Source organism: Sparassis crispa, assembly GCF_003851025.1.
Source record: "Sparassis crispa DNA, contig_000000F, whole genome shotgun sequence".
NCBI classification, from domain to species: Eukaryota; Fungi; Basidiomycota; class Agaricomycetes; order Polyporales; family Sparassidaceae; genus Sparassis; species Sparassis crispa.
In genome coordinates this window covers 3615700-3628134 of record NW_020939747.1, presented here as the reverse complement: position 1 = coordinate 3628134, position 12435 = coordinate 3615700, and the positions used below count along the sequence as shown (strand labels likewise).

The window sequence follows — 12435 nt, the reverse complement described above, 5'->3', positions numbered from 1 at the left end:
CTTGGTTCTCGTAAGCGAATTCACATGTCAGCTCCCTTATCTAGTGCTTATCTATGCCGTTCTGGCGAAGTTTTCATCCGTAACGTTCGAATGTTCATGCGTCATGCAGTAAAAGGACGTATTGTTTTCTTCGCTCCCTAGTACTCCTGGCGCCGTATTGCTATCGACGATCTGTTTGGGTCGTTCATCCACTACTTGAACGCTCTTGTCTATCAAGTGTGGGCGCTGAGATTTGGAGGCGCTGATAAATTGGTGATCTGTTGCATGAGCCGCCAGAGCTCCAACCGCGATGCTTATATTTGGTTGGTATTGCGGCCGCTTTGTGATGCTTCCATCTTGTTCCTAATGTCGCCGTTTAGAACCTGATTGCGTTCAATCCTTCTGCGTCCGCGCTGCTGGCCATCGAAGATACTATCAAGGGTTGCAGGAGGTCATCTATCGTCGACCGTCGGAGATGGCATCAAGCCGCGTCGCTTCCCTTAAACGTTGACTTTTGGTACAATCGTTCTCGCCAGGTTGGATCATACATCGATGGCTAATCCAGCTACCTCCTTTGTCCCCCTGGCAGTGTTCGTCATGACTCATCCTTGTGCTTGCTCTGCAAGGCGCACCAGCATGCAGTTCCCCATCTCCAACACATCTGGTATGCCTGTATAAGGCTTTTGCGGCCTGTAGGTGATCTGAGAGTCGTCGGAAATGCACTGAACTGAAAGTATTCGGAAGGCAAGTTTTCGGCAAGCAAAATACAGAACTTTCAACGCGGTTGAGCGCGTATTTACTCCGGCGCCTCGACTTCTTTATTCACCGAATATCCTTACAGCCTCTAATTGATGCTGATCGCAGCTACTACCGGAGGTCAGGTTCGTACCAGAGCACGCCATTTAATCATTATAGTAGCGACTCACCTACTCACTCACCTACTCCTTCTGTCGATTAAATACAAGCAGCGTTCTGTTCTAGAGATCATGGACAATATACTGAATGGCACGATACGCATGGAAGCTAGACCCCGCAGTGGCGCTGAGAGGCATCGATCCTCGTGTCTGCGTCGACACTGACGTCCGCGAGATCTGAATTCCTGGGGGCATATGTCAGTACGCAATTTGCGCACCAGTGGAAAGATAACGCATACCACTTGCATGTGCTCACAGCACGGCAACCCCTGATGCTAAGTTGTCGAAGTTAGAACAGCCGAGCAACAACAACTCGGGGTAGTTGGCACGCGAGAATAAATATAACGATGCCGAATGACGCCGTCGAAAAATAATTCTAAGCGATAGGCAAGCAGAGGAAGAGAACAGCGCAAAAGAAAATACTCCATTAGGTGAAACTCGCTCGTGTGGATCGCAAATAGGAATGTATCACCATGATGAGGTCTTTGCGTCTGCATCGAGAGCACATTACTGGCGGTGACTACCAGTGCCCAATGTCCGCAAATTGCTGTGCAGCAGGAAATGATCCACAAAATAATAATGTGGTGGATTAGCGACTTTAAATAAAGTATAAGTACGGTTGCCGACCGATCGACAAGAGGTTCATAACTGAAAAAAGTATTTGCTCGAGGTACCTACCTGAAGAGATCCAAGATTGTCATCAGATGGCTCGAAATATCATATCTTCAGTACTGAGTGACGAGGGATAAGTTGCAACTTGAACGCGGTCAACAGCGCTCAAGCTGTTCAGCGGCAAGTGATCGGACTTTCTCAACCGGACGCCTTCCTCGTAACTCAACTTCGGGCGACTTTGGTTCCTGCAGACTATAGGCTCATGGGATTATAATTTCTGAGGCGCTCGGTATCGTGCTTCAACTTTTTAACGACGGACGGGGTTGCTCGGTACTGGACATACTCCACACTCTTCAACCTGTTGCTGGTGATGTGGCATTCTTTAATTCAGTCTCATATTCAGTCCACAGCACCGTTCCAGTCGTTTGTCGGTATACAATCGAGGGAGCCTTCACAGAGATCACCTAATACGTGATCGAAAAATTCGAAGTGGGACGCGCGACGGTGTTCGTTTGTCTATTCTCCGGGTTGCTGGAGTCTCGTGAACGTCAGTGAGCAGTTGCTACCAGTGGATATAGCAGAGTGCAGGTCGGTCACTGCATTCTTACTGTGGTCATCGGGCGTGGTCATCACACAGTCCATTTAGTCTCCCAAGGGCAGATGGTAGACACTCTGCTTCAACCTCGTACCTCGGATATCCGTGTCTGACAGTCCATTGAGTTTTTGGTCGAGGTCAGGCGAAGACTCCATTCTGCGCGTCTACCGATGACGCCCGCGGCTTCCACCCATGGACACGGCTCTCCAATTCTCCGAGGAGAGGTTAACTTCCGATACAAAGGACCACCGCGATGCATTTTGCCATCGTGAGAACTTGCGCACCCATTCTATGATGTTTGCGGTGCTTCCTGTGCGCTCGGATCTCGACGAATGGACATCGCACTCTTAGACCCATGGTGACCAATACGCTCGTTACTTCCCGCCGTTCGAGCACAAAGCTTTAATCGGAGGTTGCATGAATAGCAGCATTCAAGAAGTCCGACTGGGGTGGTTGGTCTTATAACTACGTGGTATGCTTACTCCATACCTTCCATGTTGCGCTCATGTCCGGCTCACTGATGCAAACTGCGTGTTTGTATTGACAGATTGATTAAGGTTGTTCGGTACTTGTCGTGATGTACAGCCTGCACCCGACCACTCGAACATGTATACCAGTCCCTTATTCGTTATAACAACACCGGGCCGTTCTCGCCATGCATCAGTGTCATTACGTTGCACACGTTCAAGCAGCATGACAGTAATTTTTTCGTCTAAAATGCTGCAGCGGCCTGTCCGAAGCAGACTCCGAGGTGCGTGTTTCCTCGGACGCATGTGTTAACCACTATTCTGTGGCTTATGACGTCTCCCGCTTCTTATCATGCTCTTTCAAAGAGACAGACATGATATTATGCAGCCAGGCCAACCTCGGATCAAGCGTTGGAGAGGTGGTGCTCGCCCCAACCATCCTTCTTTGTCCCTCTTCATCTGTTTCTGTGTCTGAGTCCTGCTTCATCCTTGTCCGCCGACCCGTGAGGATCAAAGTACGCGGTTGGAACGCTCAGATTATACAGCTCGCTGCAAGGCTTTCATACCATGACGGAACAGCAGGATATGCCCATTGTGACGATGAAATCACCGAATCCAGGCATCATGGAGAACTCGACTCCATTGGCTGAGATAGAACCAGCCCCCAAGGTCGATCCGTATAAACGCGACTTACATTTCTGGATGGTCTTCCTCTGTATTAACACGTCCCAATTCCTCACGGCTCTAGAACTGGTAAGTTGGATATTCGAGCCACGTAGCTTGAAACTGATAGCTTACAGGCTTCGGTGACCACTGCTCTTCCGAGCATAGTTGATGCATTGCATGGTGAACAGTTCGTGTGGGTCGGATCAGCGTACACAATTTCCACGACAGCCTTCGTTCCTCTCAGTGGAAACCTTGCCCAGGTGCAAGAAACCAACACTGAATTACAGGTTGTCATACTAATAGAAGAAGATATTTGGCCGTAGGGCTATTATGTTGGCCTCCGTTGCTTTCTTCGGTGTTGGCAGTGCACTCTGCGGCGCTGCACCCTCGATGAACTTCCTCATTGCTGGAAGAGGTATACATCCCATGCAATCCAGACCTTGAACGCTCGCTGATGCAAGTCGTTGTCATAGCCGTTCAAGGAGTTGGAGGTGGCGGAATTCAGTCGATGTGTCAGATCATCCTATCCGACCTCGTTCCTTTGAAAGATAGAGGGGTGTTCAACGGTTTCATTGCGATGTAAAAGAACTCTCATCTCTTCAGGCGATGTCTCATTCTCTTTCAGGAGTTTTGTCGTCGCAAGTGGCATTGGACCTGTAGTGGGCGGAGCATTTGCTCAGCACGGACAATGGAGGTGGTTGTTCTGTGCGTGATCACAGTTTTATCATTATAATTATGGGTGCCAATTGCGAGCACAGATCTCAATCTTCCGATTTGCGGTGTAGTTGAACTTCTGGTTATTCTCTTCTTGAAACTTCGCATTCCTCCTGGCACATTCAAAGAGAAGCTGAGAATGATTGACTGGCTGTACGTTCATGTTCAGCACGTTGAGCGGTTCTTGATGGTGGATCTTCAGGGGCAATGCCATCGTAATTGGGGCAACGACATCCAGCATGATTGGGTTAACCTGGGGCGGGGTCCAGTACTCTTGGACGTCGGTGCATATTCTTTTGCCGTTGATTCTCGGTTTATGCGGTCTGGTGGGCTTCATGGTATTTGAAGCATACGTTCCGAAGAATCCGATCGTACGTTCTACGTTTGACCTGCCTTGTGGATCGGCTCCCGAACTGTTCTTCAGATTTCGTATACTCTCATGGCAAACCGGACTTCTACGAGTGGCTTTTTGCAGACAATGATACTCTTCACCGTCATCTTGTGTATGCTCTGTATGTCCATCTTGATTCTCATGCGTTCACGACTCACAAAATCCCGTCTATCAGATTACATGCCAGTGTACTTCCAAGCGTGCAAGGATGCTTCGCCAATTGCCTCCGGTGTTGACGTGTTCGGCTTGGCCTTCAGTATTGCACCTATGGCTGTAATTTCCGGTCTGTCTATCGCGAGGTCCCACCACTATCGACCACAAATATGGATATCCTGGGCGCTGGTCATCGTTGGCATGGGTCTCCTGAGTATAATACATGCCGACACGCCGCGCTCCCGGGTGATCGGTTTCGAGATCGTGGCGGGAATTGGAGTGGGCATGCTCACTGCAGCTGTTTTCTTCCCTGTCCTCGCCCCACTGCCAGTCCAGTACAACGCACAGGCTCTCTCTCTATACACGTTCTTCCGCAATTTCGCTAACGTGAGGATCCTTATCTCTATCTCTTTCTGTTGGTGCACTGGCATGACTTATGCGTTGTAGATCTTGGGTGTCACGATTGGAGGAACGGTACTGCAGAACGAGCTAAAGAAAAAGCTTCCGCCTGCATTCACCCAGGAGTTTCCCGAGGGCTCAGCCATCGCGTACTCCATCATCCCGCTCATCCCGACGCTCCAGGAGCCGCTCAAGAGTGAAGTGCAGTTGGCGTTCGCAACGAGTCTGCGCGTCGTCTGGCAGGTCTTGATCGGCATTGCCGGGCTCGGGTTCCTCTTCAGTTTGTTCATGAAGCACTTGCCGCTGCATACGAGCGTAGATGAGACGTGGGCCCTTGAAGGTAGCGATGGTGCGGGGGACGAAACACATGAACTCGAAGCCAATGCTAGCCACACCATGCAACCTGAGTCGTAAGCAGACATCACCGCGGCAGCCATTGTTGACTCTGGTCGCCAATCTAAAGGGGGTCTAGATTCTTCTTGGATGCTATTATATGTATTCTCGTACCAGATGTATATCGGTATACTATTATCGGCGTATTCTATTAACAAGTCTGATCAGGGGGATCCGCGCAACGAACGCTGCGAGTATAGATCGTTGGAATAGATCGTCTTTCAAGTGTTTACCAGTCTCCGCACTCGAGGGATTACGCCTACAGCAGACCATACGAGCTACTTCTGCAGCTCTGGCATAACCTTGTCCTCCAGCGTAAACTTGCCATCGGCGAGTCCTTTCCGCATATCCTCTTCGCCCCACAAGACTTTCTGCAATATCGAATCCCTTCCCTGGTGTGCGAGCGCAGAAAATTCCCAGATCTCCTTCATCTTCGGAATGGCGAGTCGTACGCGCTCCATTATAGGCAAGAGTATCTTGATGGGTGTGCCACAACTGTACAACGCATCGAGAGCGCAATTCAGGTACCCTGTGATGGTAGTGGACCAACCAGAAATATCAGAGTGGGTGGGCCAGTACGAAAAGAATCCTGAACGCACAGACATGATTCTCGTCGTCTTCGGGGAAAATGGTTGCTGCCGTAAGATAAGCCTTGGACGCCTCCGCGAAGTGGATCATGACGTCCCCCAAGCTAGTCACTCCAAGCTCTGCACACTGCTTTGCCATTTTGTTGTGATAGAATCCAATCATGCTAGATGGCCAGCACCCTGACTGTTAGCTCACTCCGAAATGGCAGATATTGAACACGTACGCGTATGCGTGCGCTCTGGGATAGATGTAGAATGAAGAAATGAAGCCTGGGTCGTATTCGACGGTAGGTATATTCGTCATTGCGATGTCAATTTCGCGAATGAGGTCTTGGGCCTCTTCAAAGAGGTCCTCCAAAGTATATTTGGAGTCAGGCCTGGGATTTTTTGAGCAAGCCTGGAAAACTAATGGGATCAGAGCCTGAAAGGAGGATGACTGTCACTTGAGACCGTACCTCCATCAGGCTCTCGAGACGTAATGAACGAACGCCGCGCACAAAAGTGCTCTCAAAGACAGAACCGCGATCGTCTTTTGGTACAGATTTCCATACACGTCTACCCCATTGAAGCACATCCAGGATCCAGTCATAAAATTTTAAAGCATCATCCGATTTCTGTTGAATTTTGTCCGCTATGAGCGCTCGCATGATCCACGCTCTAGGGACCCATGTCAGCTTCCCCTTTGGCACTGTCAGGCTACGTACCGAACTGTGGTCGATATTGCTGGACGAACATCATCCCAGCCCTTCTTGCGTTGCCGCCTCAGGGCCTCTGCGATGACCTGCGAACTGTCTCCGGTCCATGCTTGAAACCTCTGACAGTTCACCATCACTGCAGATACTCAGCCTATATCAGGAAATAATATGGAACAATGTACCCTGTATATTGTACATTTCCAGCCAATTGTTATCTGCGATGTGGAAGGCACGGGAGTCCCTCATGATGCCATTGGTGAGAGCTTCGATAGCCTGGTTCCTGCGTGTAAGAAATGATAACAAGAGATGGTGCAGGACTCACTCCAGGGGGGCCTGAGTACATTATTCCCGCGGGTGTAGGAGACTTTTTAATGGACTTCATCAACTCAACACCTTGAGCGAAATCCTGGAAGAAGGGCAAAGTCAGAAATAGATAGGTTGTGACTTCAAATTGCGCTACATCGTATGCTGCCGATATAACCCATGCCTAAGTGGAGATTAAGTTAACGGTGAACACCGCTCGCGACAGGGTTGGATACAACTCACGCTACTCTGCACCATTGCATACCCGAGACTTCGTAGCTTGGGTAGCATAGCCTTCGCGCGAACCCACGGCGCCTCTTTCCCTCCTTCCTTCATAACGATCCCAACGGCTGGTGCATCGTGCTCTTGGGCTCTGATCTTCCTCAATTCCGCCTCGTACTGCTCCTTCTGCCTAGACTGGGCAGGGCTTAAGTTGGTTCTTGGGAGAGTAGATAATGCTTTGTTCCAACATTCGATACTCTCGATTATGGTGCCAAGAGCCTAGGTAGGGCCATAATGGCAAGAAATGAGATACACGTGTCTGCTTCGAAGAAAAAGCTTACAGCGCGAGCGGTGGCAAGTCGCGCCCACGCTTTGGCGTAGGTTGGATCAATCTCAGTGGCCTAACATCGACATATTGTGAGCAAAACGTTTCCACTACTGAGCGATTTAGTCGTGCTGTCACCTTCTGTGCATCGACACTAGCATGGGGATAACTGGATAATGACATCAGCAAACACATAGACGCATATTGATTAAGGATGATTTACTCTTTTATTCCCAAAGCGCAAGCAGCACGGTTCGCGTACAAAACAGCATTGTCACTGTCGTACTCCAACGCCTTGCTATATTTTTCGGCAGCCGCATGGTATTCTTGCTTCACATATAGGGCATTGCCTTCCTCCTTGAGCTGTGCTGCTTTTTTCTTGTCAGTCATCACGAGAAAGATATAAGGATGACCGCGTCCGAAGGGATGCTCTCGACGACGAGAGGAAAGTGAAAGAAACAAAGAGGAAAGGATGTAAAGGCGCTCATCCCGAATCCCGAATAGGTAAACGCCGCCGCGTTAATTCATCCGTGACTAGGGACGGTCTTCTGAAACATCAGCCTCGCGAGGATGAACACGGAGACGGAGACGTTAGCTGACGTGGTGGCGGCGAGAAGACAACTAGATTGATTCAGAGAGCGTTCCGAATCGGCATTTTCCGCCTGATTCCACCACTATTCCCTAGGCAACACAATCGCTATACTGACATGCGTCTTCTCTATTTGAATCGGTGTTTGAGAGAATCAGCGCGGAAAGTTTGTGAAAGTCGATCATTTCCATGAATAACTAACAGCTGCTTAGGCTGAAAGCTAAAAGTCTGATACTATTCTCTCAGACAATCTATTCGTAGGTCGAAAGGCATTCCTGTCGAGATTGATGGAGCAGTTTCATGTAAATGACCAATACTTGTTTGTGGTTTGCTATTAATCGTCGAACGACTCGAAGTACAAGAGTTCCCTCTTTTGGCGTTACAATCACTGATCGCCACTTACCAGGTTCGACAAGGCATGGGGAGGCTACACAACACAATTATAATGGTCGAAATCAATGCAATAGCGGCAATAGTATTCGAATTTCCACTCTGCTGACCTTCAAGTTGAGACTCGCTGGCACGTTGCCATCTTGGAGGACTGAATCAATGACCTCGAATGTGGTATCAGCCTCTAGACCTGCTGCTACCTATGATAAAGCTGGCAATCAACCAATCGGAGTGCAGACTCAAACTGACGTAGACGTTCACCGCCCCTTCTTCTATGTATTGAATGCTTATTTAAGTTGTATCGTCTACAGATATGAACAATCGAGATGTCCGCTCTTTTTGACACCGTCGTTGTGAGCGCATATAGGTATGAGGCAGTTCAACTGAAGGGAATTGGCTCTATTCGTGAGTATGACTTGTACTCACATTCCTGTACGTTGTCTAACCACATTGTGCATCGTTGAAGGTCGTTCTAAGCAGCAAGTTCCCAGGCGCCCATTACCAGTGGTCGGCCCGAAGGGCTTATCGCGCGATTGGTATATTCTGGCGATGACACCGCGTTTATAGCAGAAATGTAAAAGTGTGCTGTCGCTTGTTTGGAAATTGCAGTGGTTTTTCTAGCAATACTCACTTGCGTTTTCACTGACCGCGATGAACAGATACACCGATGATCTCCGTTGCTTTCCCCCGTGGACGGTGCTCAGTGATCCAAGCCCTGGCTCGCCGCTCCCCGAGTTGCCGTACAGCTTCTGCCAGATGGAGCTCGCGTGTGTGACGGTCGCGATCCTTATGTGTGTGTTTGCGGAGCCAGGACGAGTGCTCCCCAGTATGGTATTCACTTTTGTGGGTCACGCTCATCTACTATCTACTCGCGTGCTGGGCATGGTCTGTTCGTGGCTGTGAATACACGTGGAGTGTGCTCGATTATGCTGGTAGGTGCTCCGCTCCTACAACCTCTGTTTCTTCGCTCACGGCCATCACTATCCGGTGGCGGGCCCACAGAGATCGGCAGCGGCGTGTCCGGCGTATCGTTCCCCTGGGTCCTTGGCCAGCGCAACGAGCGCGAACTGCTGAAATCCTGCTCACACAACGTGTCACTCGGGAGCTTCATGATATGGTTCCGATGGTTCATGTTCAATACCGGAAGCACGTTTTGGGCGAACCTGCATGTGGTCCTCGCTATATGAAACTCCATAATCGCTGGAGCATGGCCGGGATCGTGTGGAGTCTACTAGACTATCGCCTAGAGCGCAAATTCTGCATGGTCGGCTTCTGCTCTGGTACTATCGCTGGTTTAGTCGCTGCCACCCCTGCTTCGGAAAGAGAGTCTCTTATTATGGGCGTTGTAGTCGGAGCAGCAGCCAATTATGGCACCAAGCGTGTGTGAACAGTTATATGCACTGTGTACAGTTGCTGATATCTCTCTTAGTTAAATTCTCGTACGGATCGATGATGCGTTAGGCAAGTTTGATCGTGGCTCAGGTTCCTCTGTACTGGTATGTCCCATGCAGATTTGTATGCGGAGCATGCTATCGGACCTATCGTTGGCCTCATCTTCAACGCACTCTTCGCCAAAAGGGAGCTGATTGCTCTAGACGGTGTCAATACCTCCGACTCGACCACAACTGGAAGCAACTGTCCACTTCATGTACATCTGTGTGATAATGGTACATGCATTCGTTATGACACCTACGCTCGCGAAAGCTATGGATCTGATTCCATCACTGAGTCTTCGAGCGATGCAGAGGCGCTTGGTATGGACGATGCACAGGTGCGTGGCATACTCGTCGGTCCCATGTCATTGGTCTCAAGCTCGAATTTCTGTGATTTTCTCTGTAGATCGGGGAGTTCTTGAACGACTACATTGAGGTGCTCCCCCTACATAGTGCCTATTGGACACCGGCGTGCAACTCCGGCACAGGAGATTCAGACTTGCACGCTCCCTACCGCTGGGGACCGTCATGGACGCCAGATACATCCATGTGGGGGCCGCAGCGGAGGGATCACCACGTTGTAAACAACCATCGGGAGCGCCATCTGACACCGTTATCAGAGAAGCCTCAGCACGAGCAGCAGGCCTGACTCCTGATATAGTGGGCTGTCATGTTCTGAAGTCTGTGCGCTTATGCAGCTTGAACTGTCATTTCTTTAGCCCTACGAATGTATCAATCACGCGATATCGTAAGATTCAGAAGCGTGCATATACTATCGTTACCCCAGTACTGCAATCTGGTCTAGTTATGCAATTTCGCCGTTTTGCCGCATTTTGCTGCACTAAAAATCACAAAAAAATATGCAATAGATGTGCACAGTCCCAAATACCTTGGCTGTGCAACTTGGGAGTCAAACTCGGAGGGGAAGAGTGCGAAGTTTCTGAATTGCAAGTTTGGAGGACTTAGGCGTGACAGTGAAATGTGCCATTTAAAACTCCGACTAGAGGGAGAACAAGGGAACGGCACGTCGGCAAGCGTGACGATCTGTGACCGATTCGGCGCTCTTGCGTGCAAATCAGTCTCTTCACTGCGTTCGGTCTTGGAGTCGCACAACATCAGGAAAAAAATTGGCAGTCACACAGAAGGTAGCTTATATGTTGTATATTTGATCCAAAGAGGTTCGAAGGAAAACGGGCCCGATTTGAAGGAACGGTGACAGAGATGCAATCGCAATTGCATTACTGAGGTAACGATAGTAGTAATCGATGTGTTACTCCACATCCTGTATGCTTCCGATCGGGATCGGGAGCTGGATCTCCAAGTTGCCTCACGCGAAGGTAGCTGTCAACACTCACTGGCGTTCAACCACACGCCCACCACTAGACAATCGTACGTGCACTGTTGTTCGCGAGTCCCAGTGGCGAGCATTTTTCTTCTGAGAGTGTTCAGACCACATACTGACTCACATATCGCGCCTTGCAGGCAACAATGCAAGTACCACGTTCCCCTGTACTAATCACTCGTTCGCGAAAGCAGCGGGAAAACCAGAAACCTCAAGGAATCCTCCCGCGAGCTCGAGCCGCGCAGACAGCACCTGCCAATATACCTGGATCCTCGGAGGCTCCACTGGGAAGTCGAAAGAAGGCTGTGGTAGCGCCTCAGGAGCGCTCGCGTCGGGGACGGCCTGTCCTAGAAGAGAAGACGGGAAGTCAGACGAGCCTGCCTCGCACGAGGCAGACGTCGCGTGCAGCAGATAGCAGTTCTGGTGGAGGGAACGGCGGGCAAGTGCGACAAGAGGCGTCTCTCTTGGACTCCGAAGCGAAACGGGAATCGCATCCCCAGGCTAAATCCAAACCCAGAAAGAATCTCTGCTATGTCAACGTACCTCCTCTCCCCAAACGCGCACTCCGCAGACGCCCAGTCGGCGAGGCTATCACTCAGGCCGTGGTCCCAGTCGCCACTGAATCACCGCCAGATATGCTTCCGCTTCCGAACCGTTCTCCGTCGCCCTACGCAGCATCTGCCGAGTCCCCGTCAGATTGCGATGTCTACCTCTCTCAGAGAGAACGGCCCTCAGACGATGCGGGAATCATCACCCCTCTAGATTCCTCCCAGCCTCCGGATTCAAGCTACAGCGGTGGACTCGTCACTCTCTTCATTATCCTCTTCATCGGCACCACTTGGGGTCTTCTGTACTACCACATCGACCCTGATACTGGCTATGGCAGGTTGCTCGCGTTTCCTTTGCAGCTGGGTTATTGACATTTGATGCACTTGGTCTTCTTGTTCTCTTCTCCTTGCACAATGCATTTGAGTTTCGCCTCATTCAGTATCACCTAGCTTGTAGCAGTTCTGCACCACCAAATTGTAACATACTGCATTTCTGAGACGGCCATACGAGGACCCAGGAATATCCCCTTACTAGACGTCGTCGCCAAAAATTCCGGATTTTCGAATTTTTGGCGGTCCATTACCGACACAGGGCCAAGCACACTGTCCGGATGGCGCGACGGCCTTGTCGATGCGGAGGGCTCGTTTGCCCGGATGCTGCGACATCGTTCGGTCGATTTTTTCGAAAAAAATTGTCCGGATTCCGCGACGACGTCTG

At 50.2% G+C, this 12435-nt stretch overlaps 4 protein-coding genes across 4 annotated transcripts; 3 read left to right on the top strand and 1 right to left on the bottom strand.

Annotated features, from left to right (window-relative positions):
- Positions 1-3134: 3134 nt before the first annotated feature.
- On the top strand, positions 3135-5304 carry SCP_0113540 (Efflux pump FUS6; the record flags this gene model as incomplete). The annotated part of the gene is made up of 10 exons (XM_027753577.1): positions 3135-3320; positions 3368-3493; positions 3543-3648; positions 3707-3812; positions 3859-3938; positions 3992-4100; positions 4150-4318; positions 4372-4459; positions 4514-4878; positions 4939-5304. The coding sequence occupies 10 exons, from the start codon at positions 3135-3137 to the stop codon at positions 5302-5304; spliced, it is 1701 nt and encodes a 566-aa protein (XP_027609378.1).
- A 257-nt stretch (positions 5305-5561) lies between these two features.
- On the bottom strand, positions 5562-7805 carry SCP_0113530 (TPR-like protein; the record flags this gene model as incomplete). The annotated part of the gene is made up of 11 exons (XM_027753576.1): positions 5562-5812; positions 5883-6034; positions 6095-6267; positions 6326-6527; positions 6575-6701; positions 6748-6838; positions 6888-7052; positions 7112-7369; positions 7432-7491; positions 7554-7584; positions 7639-7805. 11 exons carry the CDS (start codon positions 7803-7805, stop codon positions 5562-5564), a joined length of 1677 nt encoding a protein of 558 aa, XP_027609377.1.
- Positions 7806-9045: 1240 nt separating this feature from the next.
- SCP_0113520 (hypothetical protein) lies at positions 9046-10476 on the top strand (the record flags this gene model as incomplete). The annotated part of the gene is made up of 3 exons (XM_027753575.1): positions 9046-9220; positions 9906-10165; positions 10234-10476. 3 exons carry the CDS (start codon positions 9046-9048, stop codon positions 10474-10476), a joined length of 678 nt encoding a protein of 225 aa, XP_027609376.1.
- Positions 10477-11315: 839 nt separating this feature from the next.
- On the top strand, positions 11316-12089 carry SCP_0113510 (hypothetical protein; the record flags this gene model as incomplete). Its single annotated transcript, XM_027753574.1, has 1 exon — positions 11316-12089. The coding sequence occupies one exon, from the start codon at positions 11316-11318 to the stop codon at positions 12087-12089; it is 774 nt and encodes a 257-aa protein (XP_027609375.1).
- Between the last annotated feature and the right edge of the window lie 346 nt (positions 12090-12435).